This window comes from Megascapheus bottae, chromosome 37 (genome assembly GCF_031878675.1).
Source record: "Megascapheus bottae isolate mThoBot1 chromosome 37, mThoBot2.hap1, whole genome shotgun sequence".
In the NCBI taxonomy this organism is placed as follows: domain Eukaryota; kingdom Metazoa; phylum Chordata; class Mammalia; order Rodentia; family Geomyidae; genus Megascapheus; species Megascapheus bottae.
The window spans coordinates 1,898,988-1,918,458 of record NC_143545.1 but is presented as its reverse complement, the minus strand read 5'-3'; the positions used below and the strand labels follow the sequence as shown (position 1 = coordinate 1,918,458).

Here is a 19,471-nt window from a genome sequence, read left to right as displayed (position 1 = left end):
AGGAAGATGGTGTTCTAGCCATACCTTTTCTGGCTCTTTGGTAGTTAATTGGAAACTAAAAGTCTCACAGACTCCCTTGTTCAGGTTGGCTTGAACTATGATCCTCCAGATCTCAGACTCCTGAGAAGCTAGGATTACAGTCCTGAGTTTCGAACCCTAACTCATAATTTTAATACATTGTCTTTTTCAACGTCAACGCACAAGGATGGAAGCAGCAGGATGGTGACTGCAGTGGATGGATAGAAGGAAGTAGAAGCCTTGAAGCAGCATGTTTTTCATTCATCCTAAGAGGCATATTTCTTTTTGGCGTTTCAGCGTCTACACTGGGACATATCGCAGCTATTAAGTCATGCGGCAGTCACACTGCGTTTGTCAGATATTCTCAGGATCATCCTACCTTGCCAAGTGAGTAGATGAAGCTTGGAAAGAAGATTCCAGAATGCTGCAGAGAGGAACATTTCTGTCTCAGTAGGAAATTCTGTCACGGAAACCCTGGGTGGTGATGTACACAGGACTCAGAGACAGCTAACCTCAGAGCAGCAGCATGCATCATTACTGAGCTCAAGGCCTAGAGTCCAAGGGCTAGGACTGTGCCAACCCCAGCGCCTCCCCTCCTCGCCAAAGAAGCAGCAGCTGTGTGCCTGTGGTTCACACAGGTCATGCTGGGTGAGGCACAGGGCTGAGGCCCCAGGGTCCCGGTTTGAGGCCGGACAGGACAGGAAAATCAGTGAGATCTTGTGTTCGTTTTTGGCCAGTCCTGGGGCTTGAACTGTGGGCCTGGACACTGTCCCTGGCTGGGCTCCTTTTGTCAAGCCTAGGGGCCCTACCGCTTTGAGCCTGTTTTCTCTGTGATTACTGGTGACACAGGCGTCTCATGGCGTTTCCTGCCTGGGCTGGCTTTGAACCGGGATCCTCAGATCTCAGCTTTGCTAAGGAGCTAACACCGGAATGGGGAGGTGCGGGGGGAGCTGTGGCTCACGTGGTAGAGTGAAGAAATAGCCGAAACAGGCCTGGGATGGGGACCTGGCACCCGGCCCCCACCCACGTCCTGCGACCCCGCTCCGTGGGCTCTGCAGCAGCTCTGTGGGCCCAGACAGACCCGGGCCGGGGACGCGCGCCGAGGCCCGCCCGGAACTCCCGAGTCCCGGCTTGATTGGTCCATTCAGCCCGGAGCGGGATGATTGACGGGAGCGGCCGGCTCCGCGATTGGCTGAGGGCCGGTATTCCCGCCCCGAGCCCTGCTGGTTGCCGATTGGACGGCGTGCTTGTCCGTGATTCCGAGGGGGCGTGGCCAGCGCTCGTAAAGTCCGGGTCCCGCGCGGCGGCAGCGGCGAGCATCCCCGCAGTCAGCCGGGTCTCCACGCCGGGTTCCCCCCCACCCCGCGCCGCAGCCCCCGGAGACGACGCGGATCCCCGGCTCCCTCCATCCGAGAAATGTGAGTCGACCGATCTCCGGGTGCTCGGCACCTCCTGGCTGACTGCCCGCTTCCACCACCCCAGCAGGGTGGGGGGACAGTGGGGAGCCGGGCGGGGCAGGGGGGGCGGCACCCCATTCCCACAGCCAGCACCCCACGGGCAGGGGCCTCGGGCACCTCCCCTCTGCTCTGCATGACGCTTCTTTTGGTATGGATGGACCCCCCCTCCCATGCCCCCATACTCGGGAGGGACCCCCCCATACTCGGGGACCCCTCCCCATACTGGGGGACCCCATTTGTCATCCAGGCCTGGGCGTACCTGCCAGGACCACGGGCACGGAATTGACTCCTGGATCCCCCCCCACTCCCACCCATACACCCCCCCTCAGTTTATGACCCCAGAGCTCCAGAAAATTCCCCTGCCGGCGTCCCTGGCGCCAGGTGAACCGTTCAGAAAGACCAGAGACGACCGTGGCCTGCCATCCTGGGCAGAGGACCCTGCCTGGGCCAGCCGGAGAGGGCCCTGCCGGAAGATCTGGAGATGGAGGGACCTAGATCATTCTCCCCTTCTCTCTCTCTCTCCCCCCAGCACACACAGTTTAGTCCCCAGCCATCACCAACGACATGGCTAATATCCCAAAGCAGCCGCACTGTGGCTAGACAGGCAGAGAACTTCCCTTTCAACTGTGCACATGAGTGTAGGGATAACTGGTGCCGGTACCGGATCTTGAACTCGGGGCCAGGGCGGTGTCTTTTAGCTGTTTCCCTCTATGCCAGTTCCCTACCCCTTGAGCCACACACAGCTCCTCCACCTTTCCAGTGATCAGCTGGAGATGAGGCTCATAGACTTTGCTGCCCGGGATTGGCTTTGAACCTTGATCCTCAGATCTCAGCCTCCCCAGTGGCTGAGATGACAGGCATGAGTCACCAGCACCCAGTCAGAATGTCATCTTTAGCCAGAACTGCAGAACTCTTGAGGGGGCGAGCCGGCAATCACGAGCTGGGGACGCTTGGGGCCTTCAGCTTGGTGTTTTTCTTTGTGTTTTGAAGGAAGAGGTTGCTTTTTTAAAATGGAGGTAATAAGACATCACTGTATCAGCACTGGAGCTTGCACTCAGGGCCTGGGCACTGTCCCTGACCTTTTTTACTCAAGGCTGGCACACTCCTTGGGCCACAACTACACTTCCAGGGTTTTGGTGGTTCCTTGAACATGAGTCTCTCAGATTCTTCCTGCCTTGGATGTCTTTAAACCACAATCCTCAGATCCCAGCCTCCTGAGTAGCTGTGGTTACCTGAGTGACTGCCCACTGGAGACTCCTTAGCTTCGTGGAGAGCAAGAGTGAATGGCCTTTTCTGCATAAACAGCTATAGACCAAGATTTCTACTTGTGACACGGGAGACTTGGTGTCCTGATGCCCTACCAGATGAAGACAAGAAAGGAACAGAGAGTCTTCCACGTCTTGGCACGGACTCTTTCCACTGTATTCGTTTCCTGTCTAGGCCTTGGAACAATTAGCATGACTAATGCAATTGCTTTGGGTCCCAGATCCAAAATTCCTACCTTCTCTGTCCAGATGTGCCCGGGAGCTGGATACTGGTGACTCACGCCTGTCATCCCAGCTACTCAGGAGGCTGAGATCTGAGGATCAGAGTTCAAAGCCAGTCTAGGCAGGAAAGTCTGTGAGACTGTGATCTCCAATGAGCCATCAGAAAAATGGAAGTAAAGCTCAAAGTAGTAGAGTGCCAGCCTTAAACGAATGAGCTTAAGGGGGGAAAAAAAATCTTGTTCAGGCCTGGCCTGGGAGTGTAGTCTAGTTGGCAGAGTGTTTGCCTAGCATGCAAGAAGCTGTGGGTTCTCAATTCCTCAGTATCACATACAGGAAAAAAAACCAGAAGTGGTGTTGTGGCTCAAGTGGTAGAATACTAGCCTTGAGAAAGCTCAAGGACTGTGCCCACGATTCAAGCCCCACAAGCAATCAAAAGAAAAACAAGGATTCTCTTGGATCCCTCTTTTTCTTTCTTAGACAGGGCCTCACTGTATAGCTCAGATGGGTTTTCAGTCTACCCTTCTGAGTGCTTATTTTACAGCATTTATAGGCGTGTGACACCGCACTTGCCTCACAAGCAAGATGTCTCAACGACATTCTGCACCTTATCTAAACATGGTTGCAGAACACTTCCGCTTGGCCTGGCCTCTGTAACCCTCTCCCCTCTGGGAATCACCCAGACACTAGCAGTCCTTTTATGTATTTTTCTTTTGCCAGTCCTGGGATTTAAACTCAGGGTCTGGGGCGTTGAGCTTTCTCAGGTCTAGCACTCTACCACTTATACCACAGCACCACTTCCAGCTTTTTCTGTGTATGTGGTACCAAGGAATCGAACCCAAGGCTTCATGCATGCTAGGAAAGCTCTCTATCCCTAGGCCATGCTCCCAGGCACTAGAATTCCTTCTATTTACCCGTCTTCTAAATGGAATTGCTTGGGCTAGATGGGGCTGCAGACGGATTCGATTCTGGTCTTCATTGCCCTGTACCGGCTCACCTCTCTCTCAGGTCTGCTCCAGCTCAGTCCCCCGCCGAAGGGACAGAAGGGGCTGCCCCAGAAGGGGGACCCCCCAGCCCCCCTCCAAACTTAACCAGCAACAGACGGCTACAGCAAACCCAGGCACAGGTGGAAGAGGTAGGTGGATGCCATTGCTGGAAAGTCTCATGAACTTCGCTGCCCAGGCTGGCTTTGAACTGCCACCCTCAGATCTGGGCTTCTTGGCTAGCTGGGATGACAGGTGTGTGTGTGGCAGCGCCCGGCCTGCAGCTCAGCTTCTGCGTCCCTCTCAGGTGGTGGACATTATGCGTGTGAATGTGGACAAGGTCTTGGAGCGAGACCAGAAGCTTTCTGAGCTGGATGAGCGAGCCGATGCCTTGCAAGCCGGAGCTTCTCTGTTTGAGAGCAGCGCCGCCAAGCTAAAAAGTAAATACTGCTGGAAAGACTTCAAAGTGAGTTTCCTGGGCTTCGGGGTCTCTCACAGACAGCGAGAAAACCACTGGCCTCTCCATGGCTTCTCTCTAATGGAGCCAGTGGGTCTCTGCCCTGCTGGGCTTGGAGCAGTAAATCTGCAAGCCTCCCCTTCAGATGCAGTACCCAAGTGCACCCCCAGAGGGCACCAGGGCATCAGCTCCACCCACCCTGCTGTTCACTGTCCTGGGTGGCTCAGAGTGGTCAGCTTCCCCGCACAGCCACACAAGGACCCCATATTTATACAGTGCTTGCAGTGTTTGGGGACTTGAGCTCAGAGCCTGGGCGCTATCCCTGACTCAAGGCTGACACTGCTCTACCACTTGAGCCACACCTCCACTTGGAGGTGATAACTTAGAAGAGTCTCAGGGACTTTCTTGCCTAGGCTGGTTTAACCCACGAGCCTTAGATCTCAGCCTCCTGCATGGCTGGGATTACAGGTATGAGCCATCAGAACTAGGCAAAAATGGTGCCAGCTGCTGTTCCCCTGTGTCCACAGAGCAGCGGGCGAGGGGCTGGGGTTGTGGGGACCTCCCTGAGATTAGGTGGAGGAAGGATGGCTTCAGGTGTGTCCCCAGCCCCTCACCTGCCCCTCTGTCTCCTCAGATGATGATTATGTTGGGGGCTATCTGCACCATCGTCTTGGTAGTTATAATAAGTAAGTATCACCGCGGTGGCTGGGGGGGGGGGTTCCTCCCAGTCCTGCCTGCTGCTTGTCCACTCACCTGCTGCTGCCTGCTGCCTGGGGCATGGGAAGGAGGGAGCCGAGGAATCCCACTGAGGGCGGATGGGTAAGTGGTCCCGCTGCAAGGCATTGTGGGTAGGGGGCTGGCCCCCTAGGGTGAATGGAAGGGGGGTGGACTCTGCTCTTTGTCCCTGGCTGGGGTCAGCGACCAAGGCCCGGACACCTGTCACCGTGGTGTAATTCGCCCTCTTGTTCTCCTCTCTGTCTGTCTGTCTGTCCGTCTGTCTGTCTTCTCCATCCTGGACTCCCCGATTCCTCTGTCCAGTCTACTTTTTTACTTGAGAGTGTGCCCCCCCCCTTTCCCCTGTTCTCCATTGCCACGCAAGTTCAAGTCCTGCTTGTACCCCTGCCGCCCTCCACGCCAGCCGGGCTTCTCCATCCTCTCACCCCCCGTCCACCCCCCTCCAGCCTGCGCCTCCTCTTTGGTTGCATTCACTGGCACTCTGCCCTCGCACTAGAAATGCTGCTCAGGGCACGGACTTGGAGTTACCAGCTGGCCCCTGCCCCGTGCCACTGGGCATTGACCTGTGTCCCCCCAAAACTGAAAAGTGGCCAGCCAGAGCAGGAGACAGAGCCAGGGGTGTCCCCAGAAAAGCCCCAATACACCGGGCAGGACCAGCAAATGGTGGTCTTTCTCTTCTGTGCTCGTGAGCCCGGCCTGGCACCCCTTTCTTTCAGAAAGTCAAGTTGCTTCTCCTACTGTCATCCCATGATTTTCCATCGTTGGGGGGGTTCGTTCAACTGTTTACTTTGGGTTTTGCCTTCTTGCTTGGGTTCATTTCCTGGGGTTCAACCTCACTGGGGCTCACCAGATATCCTTGGCCTTGTGTTTTGGGGGTATTAATCTGTCTCCTTTCTCATTTTGTCTTGACCCCTCCTCTGCCTCCTTCCCCTCCCGATTACCGTGCACGTGCAGAAACGCAAGCACTTCCCCTTTGCCCCCCAAGCTCTCCACCCCCTCCTCCAGTGGCCTGGAGTGGCCATGGGCTTTCCACTGTGTGTCTGTCCCCCGGCCCGCGGCTCAGACTTAGGGCCGATGGTAACATCTCTCTCTCTCCACCGAGGCATGCGGGCTCAGCTGCCAACTCCATGTATTCTGCACAAAAGCCACAAAGAAAAAAAATACAGACGCCTCCCACCACACCGGCTGGCGTGTTGATTGGGTGGGAGGCCGGGGCCAGGGTCGTCATGGGGTGACAGAGGCGGCAGGCTCTGAGGATGGGGAGGCAGCCCTCCCCACTAGCATTTCCCCATCTGCTGCCTCTCCTAGTCCTCCTAGTGCAGGGAATGGGTGAGCCCAGAAGCCGCTGGCACAGCACACCTGTCCTTTTCCTCTTCATCTGTCACCCCCCGTGTTTTGAGTTGCTGGTCCTGGGGCTTGAACTTGGGTCTCCAAATCATAATCCTGGGATGTAGCATCATTAGCAGTCAGGATTACGGGAGTGAGGCACTGGCGCTTGGCTTGTTTGTTCTTTTATTCATTTGAAGTGTTGGGGAATAAAAGGCTTTGTGCAGCTGGATAAGCCCTTTACCACTAAGCTACATACTCTGCCCTTGGCCGGCAGGGTCCACGTGCATCATGCTGACCTTGAACTCACGACCAGCCCACTGGTATTAACTTTGTGATCCCCTTGCCTCCTCCACCTTACATGTGTTTTTTAAATCAACTCCAAGAGAAAAATACCTCACCTGATGCCCGTATCTTGACCTTGGACTTTCCAATATAAGTTTACTTTTTTTTTTCATAAAAAAAATAAATAAAAAGGAAACACTGGGGATGTAACACAAATGCTAGAACACTTGAGTGAGCTGCTGGCTCACTGCTGTAATCCCAGCTATTCAGGAGGTTGCCATCTGAGGATCCCAGCTTGAAGTCAACCCAGGAAGGAGAGTTCTGGGGACACTAGCTTTAATCAGCCAGCAGGAGGTGTGGCTCACATAACAGAGCGCCAACTTGGAGTGGATAAGCAAAGCAAAGCTTGGAAGGCCCTGAGTTCAAGTCCCAGCTCACTACCACCACCAAAAGCAGGTCCAAAGCCACCTTGTCCTTTCACTCTTGGCTTGCGGAGGTTCAAACTCAAGAGCCCTGCACTTGGTAGACAGATGCGGAACCACTTGAGCTTTTATCTCGGGTTAGCCTGAGACCCCAAGTCTGCCCACGTTTGCCTCCCAGTCAGCAAGGGCTGGGGTTGCAGGCGTGTCTCCTGTCACCCTTATTTTGTAGGTGGTGGGACTTGAACTCAGGGCCTGGGGCGCTGCTGTCCTCTTGGTGCCCAAGGCTAAGGCTACACCACTGCTGGCTTTTTTTTTTTTTTTTGAGTAGTTTACTGGAGAGTCAGTCTCACGGACTTTCCTGCTCGGGCTGGCTTCGAACCGGGGTCCTCAGATCTCAGCCTCCTGAGTAGCTGGGGGTGCCAGCCTGGAGCCACCAGGGCTCGGCAAATATCACCTCTTCTTACCCTATGGGAAGAGGTGATGGTAAACTATTAATCATACCTGAACTTGATGTGCGGGGCCACGCGTCGCATCGGACCTGTCTCTGCATTTTCAACCCTTCGGAGGTGATGGTTTTCCCAAGTCCAGACTGAACTACACCCTTGAAAACATGAGTGCACCGAGCGCACCAATCAGAGAGGGAGTCCTTCCAGATTGGCGGACGGGCTGCCCAATCGGCAGCAGGATGAGGGCTAAGTCCCGCCCTCTGAGGCGGGCCCTTGGACGGTAAAACCCGCCAATGGAGCGTTCAAAAAAAAAAAAATCCCCAATCGCAGCAGGCCGACCAATCACAGACGCCTGCTGGGAGAGCCGGCCAATGACAGCGCGGAAGATGCAGCGGGGGCGGGGCTTAGCTCCCGGCTCCGCCCCGCCCAGGCCGGCGAGGCTGTCGCGGGCCGCGTCACCCCCGTGGAACCCGCCGCAGTGCCTGGCAGGAATGTCGCGTCCCGCCCTCTCCTCCGCTCGGTGACACTTCAAATTCCCCGTGTCTCCGTGAGGAGAGCGTCACAGGGTCCAGGCTCCATGATGCGCTCCTTTATTTAAGAGCGCTCGGGGAAACCGGGACGAGGCGAACTTCCCCTCGGCGGTTTCTTCGGAGCGCTCCCAAACTTCCGGTGCGCGGACCGGAAGTCCCTCGCGCGAGGGCCGCCGACTGCCGGAACTTGCGGGGCGGGGCTTGCCAGCGGCGGAAACGCAACGCTCCCTGGGTAGGATTCAAGATGGCGGCCCCCAGCGCTTGGTCGTTGTGAGTCCCGCGGCGGGTGTGTGTGGGGGGAACCTGGCCTCTCTGTGGAGTCCTTGAAGGTCACGCGTGGCCACCGCCTCCTCCTCCTTCGTCTCGGTGTGCGTTGGCGAGTCGAGAGCCATGGCAGCGGCGGTGTGCTCGGCGGCGCGCGGGGCTCTGTGGGGCCGGGTGCCCTGGGCCTGCCGGAGCTTCTCCCTGGGTGAGTTTGGGGGAGGGGGGGGGCCCCGAGATCCGGGGTCCGCGACGGCTGTGGCTGATCGACCTCGGTCCCGGGCCCGGCTCTGGGTGGTTGACGTCCTCTCCCCCCGCCCTGATTCGACTGATGTCCCCCGTCCTCCCCCCTTCCCCCCCCCCACTGACCGACCCCCTCCCCCCCGCCCCATCGCAGGTGTCCCGAGCAACTACTTCATCCGGCTCACCGTCCCGCCTCGCCGAGCGGTTGACCGCTGGAACAAGAAGCGGGCTCTGTTTGGCGTCTACGACAACATCGGGATCCTCGGTAAGGGGCGGCCTCTCCCCACCCCCACCCCTCGCCACACACACCCCCACTCTTGTGGGGGGCTCGGCAGGGGTGGGGGCGCGCCGACCTGCTGGCGTCCAAACCTGTCATCCCACCCACTCAAGAGGCTGAAGCTAAGGATCGGTACCCAGGCCCTGAGTTCAAGCCCCCCCCCTCCCCCCCCGAGTATGTGGGTTCACACACTCATAAAAGGTTCTTAGCTTTAATTGACTATCGCAGGGTGAGTCCAGTGTCCCTTGATCCAGATCTCCCTGTCTGAGCTTCCCCCATCTCTCCCAACTCCACACCCTCCCCACCCGTGAGGCCCCTGGTTCTTCCCTGTCAGGCCTAACCCCACCCCTCTCCCCTCGATGCAACTGGGTTCCATCATCACCTGTGAACGTTGAATATGACCAGTGTTGTTTTCCCACGGTAACTCTCTAGTTGCAACCCACTGTGACTTGGGAGAAGGCAGTAGGGGAGATCTGACTTGAGGTTTGGGGTGCCAGAGGCTAAAAGCCTTAAGCCAGCTTCAGGTCCCAAGATTCCATTAACCGAAGCTTTTATTGCTTTTCACATAGGGAAGTATGGGCCAAAAGTAAAGTATTGGCATCTACCAATTGTATACAAGTTGGGGTGGAGCTGAACAGTAAACAGCTAACAGTTTGCATAAACCTTTCTTTACCCCCAGGCTCGCTGGCAGTTTAGGGTAGAATTATCCCACACCCAGGACAGAAATCTGAATTCTTTCAGGTCTCAAGTTTGGCTTTTTTTGGGGGCTCTCATACTCTCCATTTTTCTGTCCTGGAATGGCCATCTTTGTCTCTGGTGTAGGAAGAGCAGATACATGCGTGACTGTCCATGGTGAGTTCCTTTCTGAGTAGCCTACATGTGTAAGCTCACTTACAGAAAAGGAACCAGGAGCCAGAGGTGAAGTCAGATTTTCAAAACTTGTATATGGCAAGACTAGAATTTGAATTCCCAGAACACTGATGGTCCAAAGTCTGGTATCTACCTTTCTTTCTTCATTGCTTCCCTCCTTCCTTTCCTTTCTTCTCTATGTAATTTTCTTCCATATCTCTTCTTCCCCTTTCTTTCCTATTCCTCTTTTTTTTTTTCCCCCTCTCACTCCATGCCTCTCTCACCCTCTCTTCTCTTTCTCTCCCTCCCTGTGGGCAAGATCCACTCAGGAAGATGCAACTGAGATCAAAGATTTAGTTGGTCCAGCTCAGGCTCTCTGGTCTCCATATGTCACCCAGGCCGGCCTCAACGTCCTGATCCTCCTGCCTTAGCCTCCTCAGTGCTGGGTGACATTAATGTGGCACCTCTCCGGGCTCACCAGCAGACACTCCATCCTCTGGTCTTGAAATGACTCCATTCTCTCCCCTTCATTCCCCAGGAAACTTTGAAAAGCATCCCAAAGACCTGATCCGGGGTCCCGTGTGGCTCCGGGGCTGGAAAGGGAACGAACTGCAGCGCTGTATCAGAAAGAAGAAAATGGTGGGGAGCAGAATGTTCCTGGATGACCTGCACAACCTTAACAAGCGCATCAACTATCTTTACAAACACTTCAACCGGCACGGGAAGTACCGCTAGAGAACCGTGGGGAAGGAGGCCTGGGTGGCCGGCCTAGCAGGGGATCAGGACCCACCCTTGGGGAGAGGGCTCCCCTAATAAAGCCAGGTGTCCGTGCAGGGTATTGGAGGGTTTTTGCTTTGGTTTGGTTTTTGGGTGATTCATTGGAGATTAAAAAAAATCTTGGGTACGTTTCTGTTCACACTGGCTTCAAACCACCATCCTCCATTCTCAGGACACTAGTGCCTGGCTCTTTTTAGATTCTTTATTAATCAGATAATGGAGTATTTGGCTCGATTTTTAAAATTTTCCCTTTATATATTCTCTCTTTCTCCTCATTCTTGGCACCTTCTTGTTTGATTTCTTTGGTATCAGTAAACTTAGTGTGGGCACCTTTCAGTTTGTTCTGCTCAAGGGTGTTGCTCTACCACTTGAGTTACGTCTCTGCTTCTGGCTCTTTGGTGGTGAATTGAGAGATAAGAATCACGCAGACTTTCCCAGCTTGAACTGTGATCGTCAAATCTAAGCCTCCTGTTTAGCTAGGATTGTAGACAGGAATTGCCAGCACCAAGCATTGCTATTAATGCCGCAGAGGTAAGGGGCATCGCCTAGCAGTCTCTTAAGGCAGTGTGGTTGCCATGTAAGGGCATAGTCCCCTGGGCTTCCTGCTTTATGTAGGAGTCTTCTAGTATATTTCCCCCTGTATTGCTGTCTCAACTATCTTGTTTAGTACCAGATTTTGGGTTAGAACTACCTTCGTGTGGCTTTTTCTTTCTTTTTTTGGCTGATGGTTGTTGCTGGGCTACTTCAGCTATGCCCCCGATCTTTCATTTTTTTGGGTTAATCTGAGGTAGAGTCTTAGACTGTTCTGCCTTTGCTGGCATCAAACCTTGATCCTCCAGATTTGTGCTTCCTGAGTAGCCAGGATGACAAGTGTAATGTAGGGATTTAATGTTGTCTTAGGAGATGGTTGGTGGGGAAACTCAGGCATTCACACTGCCAGAAATATTTTCTCCCTGTCTTTGTCTTTTGAGAGCTTATAAACTGCTTCCAAGTTTTTACAGCTGGTCATTTTGATGTGATTTCAGAAAGATGGGATAAACACTTGGTGTGTGAGTACTGGCTCACAACCTGTAATCCCAGCTACTCAGGAAGCTGAGATCTGAGAATCACAGTTCAAAGACGGGAAAGTCAGATGCTGCTCTCCAATTAGCGACCCGCAAAAAGCCAGAAGTGGAGCTGTGGCTTTAAGTACTTGAGCACAAAAGCTCAAGGATAGTGCCCAGGCCCTGAGTTCAAGAGCCGTGACTGTGCCTATTCCCCCCCCCTCCAAAAAAAACAAACAAGAATAGTTGGGTGCCTGTGATTCACATCTGTACACCTGTAATCCTCGCTACTCATGAGAGTGAGATGTAAAGATTGCAGTTCAAACCCAGCCTAAGTAGAAAAAAGTCCATGGGACTCTTTATCTCCAATTAACCAGCAAAAATGCTGGAGGCAAAGGTGTGTTTCTGTGGTGTAACTTTAGTGAAAAAGCTAAGAACATTGCTCAGTCCCCGAGTGCAAGCCCCAGTACCTGCACAAAAAGAAAAAAAAAAACTCAGCCAAAACCAGACCAGCAAAAATGAAACAAGGAAAGCCCAATGCTTCAGTCTTTTTTAAATGTGTACATGTGGGTGAACAATGATAAAACTACACATGTACAGAAAACTAAGGAAATAGTAAAATCCAAAACAAGCGCAGTCACAGTTTATGTGTAACTTTTTACAAAAAGCATATCATAAAACGATTATGCATTTCATGGAAGGGTGTCTGGCTGCCTCAGGTCAGCAACTAGCAAGCTCAAAGCCCTGAGTTCAGGGGTCGGGAGCATAGCCTAATGGCAGAGTGTTTGCCTGGCATACACAGGAAAAGCTGGAGGTGGTGCTGTGGCTCAAGTGGCAGAGCTCTAGCCTTGAGAAAGCCCAAGGACAGTGCTCAGGCCCTGAGCTCAAGCCCAGGACTGGCAAAAAAAAGAAAACATCGGACACTGGTGTCTGATGCCAGTAATCCTAGCTCCTCAGGAAGCTGAGGTCCAAAGATCCAGCTTTGAAGCCAGGATAGGAAAATCAGTCAAGACGCTTACCTCCAATTAGCCACCAGAACTAATTTTAAAACATAAAGCAGGGAGTGGAGCTGTGACTCAAGTGGTAGAGCGCAGGCCTTGAAGAAGGCTCAGAGGCAGCGCACAGGCCCTGAGTTCAAGCCCAGCGCCTGCACAAACCCATTAGGAAAAGCGGACTGGACTTAGTGCATAATTGAGCAAGGGGTGGGGGGCCTCGGATGGCTTCCAGGTTTCGGGGTGAAGAAATGAGCCTGCGTTCCCATGAGATCCGAACCCAGAACTCGGTGCCCACGTCCCGCAATTCCGCCCAGACTGGGCCGGGGCCGCGGGCCAAGTGTGTGCGCCTAAGCCTGAGCCGAGGCCCGCCCAGGACTCCCGAATCCCGGCTTGATTGGTCCATTCAGCCGGGAGCGGGATGATTGACAGGAGCGGCCAGCTCTGCGATTGGCTGAGGGGCGGTATTCCCACTCCCTCCCTGTCACTCACCTAGACAGATAAAGTAAACTGCCTTTGTATTGGCCAGTGTGGGAATGTTAGAACATGAATGAAAGAAGGGCTGTGATTGGTTCATCTTGAGGAAGGGACGGGCACACCTGGAAGCCATCCTGGCTGCCGATTGGACAGCGCGGTTGTCAGTATCTTGCAGGGGGCGTGGTCGGTACTTATAAAGCCCGGGTCCAGCGCGGCCGCCGCAGCGAGTTCCGCCGGCGCAGTTGGACCTCCGGGCGGTCAGCAGGAGGCGGGGCCCGGCCGTGCTGCTGTCCACTCTCCCCGCCGCGCCGCGCCGCCGCAGCCTCCGCAGAGGACACGGATCCCCAGCTCCCTCCACCAGAAACATGTGAGCTGACTCTGATCTCTGATATCGGGGTGCTGGGCACCTCCTTGCTGACCCCCCCAACCCCCCCCCCGCCCAGCGCGGGGCTCTGCGGGACGGAAAATGGCGCATTGCAGCAGCTGCGGCGTCGCGGGGAGCCAGGCCGGGCCTCTCACCCCCCCACACACACACCCGGGGACAGGGAGGGGGGCCAGCACCCCATCTCCACAGCCAGCACCCCACAGGCCGGCCAGGGGTCCCACCGCCCTCTCCCCTCTGCAGGGCAGCACTGTGGTTAGACAAGCTGAGGACTTCCCAGGATACTTGAGCCAGGAGCTGGGGCTGGAACTCCGGGGCCTGGGCGCTGTCCCTTAGCTTAGCCACTCGACCACTTGAACCACACAGCTCCTCCACCTTGTGTTTTGTAGTATATTAGAGATCAGAGTCTCATGGACTTGACCTGCCCCAGGCTGGCTTTGAACCTGGATCCTCAGATCTCAGCCTGCTGAGTAGCTGGCATGGCAGGTATGACACACCAAGGCTTGGCTTTCTAGGACAAGAGGCTTGACAGAGATTTCTTTTTTTTTTTTTTTTCCCCACCTTTTCTCATTCATCCCTGGAGTCCTGGCTTCTGGTAACTGCAAGCCGTTCGGCTTCTCTGAGCAAACAAGAGCAGGATTTAGTTGCATTATATAAGGGTTATAACTTCCTGCACCTCGTTGTACTATTTGTGATTCCCAGCCGTAGTAGGTGGCGTGCACCCCCAAATCCTTCACGAGCCCTTTTGGGTTTTTTTCTCTGCAGAGTTCTGCAGGGTTTTTGTATGTTTCTTTTATGTCACTACTAGGGCTTGAATGTCATGGTCTGGTCATTGTCCCTTGGCTTTTTCACTCAAGAATAGTACTCTACTACTTGAACTACACTTCTACTTCCAGCTTTTTGGTAGTTTATTAGAGACTTTTCTGCCTAGGCTAGCTTCAAACCTTGGTCCTCAGATCTAAGCCTCTTGAGTGAGTACGTGGAATTATAGGTATAAGCCACTGGCCTGCTGAAATTCCGGCTGGGCACATGCCCAGCTACTCCCAACTACCCAGGAAACTAAGATCTGAGAACCATGGTTCAAAGCCATCCCTGGGCAGGAAAGTCCATGAGACTCTTACCTCCAGTGAACCACCAGAAAACCGGAAGTGGGGCTGTGTAGCTGGAGTGGTAGAGCACCAGACTTGAGCAAAAGATCTCAGGGACCTCGCCCAGGACTTGAGTCCAAACTCTATGACTGACCCCCCCCCCAAAAAAAAAAAAGAAAAAAAGATGAAATTCTGTGCGTTTTGGACAAGGCCTGAGTTTGCAAGTTGGGGAGGGAGGGGCGCCTGAGGTCCCTAGTTCCAGATTGCATTGGTGTACGATGCCAGCAAGGGGGTTTAGAAAAACATGGCCATCAAGAAATCATGAGGTTTCTGACCTTAACCTTGACATTGGTCCCACTGGCCTGGACTGCTTCCAACTCCACTGCCTCTTTCTCGTTGAGTTACGCCTTCAGTGCAGTGGGTGCTTCAAGCTAGCTCAGCGGTAGCATCGCGCACTCATGGGTCCTTCTGCTTGGTGTCTATTTTGTGTTTTGAAGGAAAAGGTGGAAAATGGAGATGCTAAGACATCAGTGTAATCTGTCCAGCAGAATCTCTCCCAGAGATTTATGCATGATTTTTGTAGATGGAGAAAACTGCCAGGAGGGAAAGAAAGGGGATTCTAGGTGTTCTTTTTTGTTGTTTTGTTTTGGCCAGTCCTGGGCCTTGAACTCAGGGCCCGATCACTCTCTCTTTGAACTTTCTCAAGGCTAGAGCTCTACCACTTGAGCCACAGCACCATTTCCGTTTTTTTTTTTCTATGTATATGGTACCAGGGAATCGAACCCTGGGTCTTCCTGCATGCTGGGAGAAGCACTGTACCACAAGGCCACTCTCCTGGCCCTCGGTGTTCTTTCTGTTGTCATTAGTCGAGGTATTTCCTTTCTTTTTTTGCCAGTCCTGGGCTTGAGCTCAGGGCCTGAGCACTGTCCTTGGACTTTCTCAAGGCTAGAGCTCTACCACTTGAGCCTCAGCACCAATTCTGGCTTTTTTCTATGTATGTGGTACCGAGGAATCAAACCCAGGTCTTCATGCATGCTAGGCAAGCACTTTAACCACTAGGCCAAACTCCCGGCCCCAGAGGGATTTCCTTTGAGGTGACTTGCTGACTAGTGTATTTTTTCCAGGACTGTTCTAGGGAGATTCTGGGATGTGTGTATCTGCACTGGGGCTTGAACTCAGGGTCTGGGCTCTCCCTGAGCTTTTTCAATCAAGGTTACGACACTACTACTTGAGTCACAGCTCCACTTCCACCTTTTTGGTGAATCATTGGAGATAAGAGTCTCATGGACTTTCCTGCCCAGGCTGGTTTCGAACTACGATCCTCCACATCACAGCCTCTTAAGTAGCTGGGGTTAAAGGCATGTGTCACCGCCCTCTGCTCACAAACAAGATGTCTCAATGGCACTAAATGGAATTGCTTGGGCTAGATGGGGCTGCAGACGGATTCGATTCTGGTCTTCATTGCTCTGCACCCCGGCTCACCTCTCTCTCAGGTCTGCTCCAGCTCAGCCCCCCGCTGAAGGGACAGAAGGGGCTGCCCCAGGAGGGGGACCCCCCGGCCCCCCTCCAAACTTAACCAGCAACAGACGGCTGCAGCAAACCCAGGCACAGGTGGAAGAGGTAGGTGGATGCCATTGCTGGACAGTTTTCTCAACCCAAGGGGACAGTCTGTCTGTCTGTCTGTCTGTCTGTCTGTCTGAGAGCAGAAAACCTCTTAGAATTACACAGATGAGACTTGTGACCCGCCAGTCATAGTTTTTCCCTACCTCTCAGGAGAATCTCAACAGCTGCTTGTTTTTAATTTCATTTTTTTTTGTGGCAGTCCTGGGACTTGAACTCAGGGCCTGGACACCATCCCTGAGGGATTCGGCTTTTTGATGGTTCATCAAAGATCAGAGTCTCATGACCTTCGCTGCCCAGGCTGGCTTTGAACCGCCATCCTCAGATCTGGGCTTCTTGGCTAGCTGGGATGTCAGGTGTGTGTGTGTGTGTGGCAGCGCCCGGCCTGCAGCTCAGCTTCTGCGTCCCTCTCAGGTGGTGGACATTATGCGTGTGAATGTGGACAAGGTCTTGGAGCGAGACCAGAAGCTTTCTGAGCTGGACGACCGAGCCGATGCCTTGCAAGCCGGAGCTTCCCAGTTTGAGAGCAGCGCCGCCAAGCTAAAACGGAAGTACTGGTGGAAAAACTGCAAGGTGAGTTTCCTGGGCTTCCGGGGTCTCTCACAGAAGGCGAGAAAACCACTGGCCTCTCCATGGCTTCTTTCTAATGGACCCAGTGGGTCTCTGCTCTGCTGGGCTTGGGGCAGTAAATCTGCAAGCCTCCCTTCAGATGCAGTACCCAAGTGCACCCCCAGGGGGCGCCAGGACATCAGCTCATTGATTACAGATCCAAACTCTGCCTTTTGTAAACTTTTCTGAGTGGGATTTGAACTCGGGGCCTGGGGGCGCTGGCCCTGAGCCTTTTCCACTCAATTGCTGGCGTGGCGGCGCTCTACCACTTGAACCACAGCTCCCCAACTGGCTTTGTGGTGGTTCTGTAGACATAAGAGGCTGGGGGACTTTCCTGCCTGGGCAAGCAGGATCTTCAGACCTCAGTCTCCTGCGTGGCTGGGGTGCCAGGCCTGAGCCCCCGGCGCCCACTTTCCCCAGGGCCACCAAAACGAGACAAAAATAATGCCAGCTGCTGTTCCCCTGTGCCCACAGAGCGGCGGGCGAGGGGCTGGGGTTGTGTGGACCTCCCCGAGGGACCTGCGGGGGTCCCTAGCGTTGGGTGGAGGAAGGATGGCTTCAGATGTGTCCCCAGCCCCTCACCTGCCCCTCTGCCTCCTCAGATGATGATTATGTTGGGGGCTATCTGCGCCATCGTCGTGGTAGTTATAATAAGTAAGTATCACCGCGGTGGCTGGGGGGGAGGGGTCTCCTCCCAGTCCTGCCTGCTGCTTGTCCACTCACCTGCTGCTGCCTGCTGCCTGGGGCATGGGGGTGCTCTCACCCAGGTATGGACACCCCTGGCTGAGGGTGGGAAGGAGGGAGAGAGCCCAGGAACCTCGCGGAGGGCGGATGGGTAAGTGGTCCCGCTGCAAGGCACTGTGGGTAGGGGGCTGGCCCCCTAGGGTGAATGGAAGAGGGTGGACTCTGCTCTTTGTCCCTGGCTGGGGTCCGGACACCTGTCAACGTGGTGTAATTCGCCCTCTTGTTCTCCTGTCTGTCTGTCTGTCTGTCTGTCCGTCTGTCTGTCTCTTCTCCATCCTGGACTCCCCGATTCCTCTGTCCAGTCTACTTTTTTACTTGAGAGTGTGCCCCCCCCTTCCCCTGTTCTCCATTGCCACGCAAGTTCAAGTCCTGCTTGTACCCCTGCCGCCCTCCACGCCAGCCCGGCTTCTCCATCCTCTCACCCCCCGTCCACCCCGCTCCAGCCTGCGCCTCCTCTTTGGTTGCATTTACTGGCACTCTGCCCTCGCACTAGAAATGCTGCTCGGGGCACGGACTTGGAGTTACCAGCTGGCCCCTGCCCCCGTGCCACTGGGCATTGACCTGTGTCCCCCCCCCAAAAAACTGAAAAGTGGCCAGCCAGGGCAGGAGTGTCCCCCAAAGGCCACCACAGCCGGCGGGGGCAGCACACAGTGGCGATTTCTCTCTCATGAAAGGAGCTGATCTGTCTCTGTCCTCCCCCTCTCGCTCCCCCCCACCTGCCCCTCCCTCCTGCGTTTTCTGGAACATTCTCTGTTGTGTGTGGACACTGCATAACCACATCCCAGCAAAGCCTGCGAGGCCGTGGATTGTGGTTTCTGACACACAGGAGGAATCGACCAATTGTGCTTCTTTTTTCTTTTGGTCTGTTGTGGGGTACGACAGCCTCCGGGGTGGATGGGGGGGGGATCGGGCCTGGACCCTGGCACCTAGGGACCCTTGGCCACCACTGAATTCCCCTGGCCACCTCCTCTTCCTTCTTGGACCCTGGGCACACACACACACAGTGGACCCTGGGGTAAACTGAGGGGCTGGTGGGGGGGGCGCCAGGCTGAGGCCCCTATGGCCTGTACCCTCCGGTGGGGGCCCCGCTGGGCTGCACCCCATTTCTCATGCAGCAGCATTTCCCGACAAAACCATCCTTTCTTCCTTTCCCTCATTTCTGCACCCCCTCATTCCTCTCCCTCCTCCCCCATCCCCACCCCGGGTGGAGCCTGAAGAGCTGGAAGGAAGCATGGAGGCCGCTCTCTCCCTGCCTCCCGTCCCCCCCCACCCCCCGGAGATCTGTTCTGCTCACTAGACTGGGGTGCTTTGTCTGAGGCAGAGTCACCCCAGAAGCGCCCCTGGGCCCTGCCCTAGCTTGGGGGTCATTTCTTGGGGTTCAGCCTCACCAGGGCTCACCCGACGTTCTTGGCTCTGTGTTTGGGGGTGTCCGTCCGTCTATCCTCTCTCTTCCCACCTTGAGTCCTCCGGCTCTGCTGTCCCCCTCCCTCCCACCACTCATGCGCACGCAGGCACAGCAATGCAAGCACCCCCTCCCTCGGGCCCCCAAGCTCTCCACCCCCTCCTCCCGGTGGCCTGGAGCGGCCATGGGCTTTCCACTGTGTGTCTGTCCCCCGACCCGCGGCTCAGACTTAGGGCCGACGGCAACATCTCTCTCTCCACCGAGGCATGCGGGCTCAGCCGCCAACTCCATCCATGTATTCTGCACCAAAGCCACAAAGAAAAAATACAGACGCCTCCCACCACACCGGCTGGCGTGTTGATTGGGTGGGAGGCCGTGGGGGGGGTGGAAGTGTCGTGGGCCGTGGGCGTGTCCCTGTTCACACCTGAGGCCAGGGGTGGGGGTGGGGAGGGCAGCCTTCTTCCTCTGGGGACACCATGGTGATTTTATGTTGGTCCCTGAGCTCTTCAGCTCAAGGCTGGTGCTCTACCACTTGAACCACGGCTCCACTTCCACCTTTTTTTT

General features: G+C 55.0%; 3 protein-coding genes across 3 annotated transcripts; all 3 read left to right on the top strand.

Annotated features, from left to right (window-relative positions):
• The first annotated feature begins 1,177 nt into the window (after positions 1-1,177).
• Positions 1,178-5,397, top strand: LOC150041991 (vesicle-associated membrane protein 1-like). Its single transcript, XM_090325155.1, has 5 exons — positions 1,178-1,220; positions 1,283-1,436; positions 3,968-4,094; positions 4,250-4,408; positions 5,034-5,397. Exons 1-5 carry the CDS (start codon positions 1,178-1,180, stop codon positions 5,220-5,222), a joined length of 672 nt encoding a protein of 223 aa, XP_090181281.1. The 3' UTR covers positions 5,223-5,397.
• Positions 5,398-8,076: 2,679 nt separating this feature from the next.
• Mrpl51 (mitochondrial ribosomal protein L51) lies at positions 8,077-10,611 on the top strand. The gene is made up of 3 exons (XM_090325099.1): positions 8,077-8,612; positions 8,802-8,912; positions 10,312-10,611. The coding sequence occupies exons 1-3, from the start codon at positions 8,534-8,536 to the stop codon at positions 10,506-10,508; spliced, it is 387 nt and encodes a 128-aa protein (XP_090181225.1). The 5' UTR covers positions 8,077-8,533; the 3' UTR covers positions 10,509-10,611.
• A 2,760-nt stretch (positions 10,612-13,371) lies between these two features.
• Vamp1 (vesicle associated membrane protein 1) lies at positions 13,372-18,946 on the top strand. The gene is made up of 6 exons (XM_090325100.1): positions 13,372-13,429; positions 16,026-16,152; positions 16,567-16,725; positions 17,364-17,415; positions 17,529-17,596; positions 17,808-18,946. Coding segments are annotated over exons 1-5 (360 nt in total). The 5' UTR covers positions 13,372-13,427; the 3' UTR covers positions 17,549-17,596; positions 17,808-18,946.
• Positions 18,947-19,471: the final 525 nt, after the last annotated feature.

Excerpts from the sequence above, each read along its gene's own strand:
- LOC150041991 (XM_090325155.1), top strand. The coding sequence starts at position 1,178 with ATGATTGACGGGAGCGGCCGGCTCCGCGATTGGCTGAGGGCCG. Across the intron at positions 1,437-3,967 it reads GCTCCCTCCATCCGAGAAAT|GTCTGCTCCAGCTCAGTCCC; the intron begins GTGAGTCGACCG and ends CCTCTCTCTCAG. Across the intron at positions 4,409-5,033 it reads ACTGCTGGAAAGACTTCAAA|ATGATGATTATGTTGGGGGC; the intron begins GTGAGTTTCCTG and ends CTGTCTCCTCAG.
- Mrpl51 (XM_090325099.1), top strand. The coding sequence starts at position 8,534 with ATGGCAGCGGCGGTGTGCTCGGCGGCGCGCGGGGCTCTGTGGGGCCGG. Across the intron at positions 8,613-8,801 it reads CTGCCGGAGCTTCTCCCTGG|GTGTCCCGAGCAACTACTTC; the intron begins GTGAGTTTGGGG and ends GCCCCATCGCAG. Across the intron at positions 8,913-10,311 it reads CGACAACATCGGGATCCTCG|GAAACTTTGAAAAGCATCCC; the intron begins GTAAGGGGCGGC and ends TTCATTCCCCAG.
- Vamp1 (XM_090325100.1), top strand. Across the intron at positions 16,153-16,566 it reads CCCAGGCACAGGTGGAAGAG|GTGGTGGACATTATGCGTGT; the intron begins GTAGGTGGATGC and ends CGTCCCTCTCAG. Across the intron at positions 16,726-17,363 it reads ACTGGTGGAAAAACTGCAAG|ATGATGATTATGTTGGGGGC; the intron begins GTGAGTTTCCTG and ends CTGCCTCCTCAG.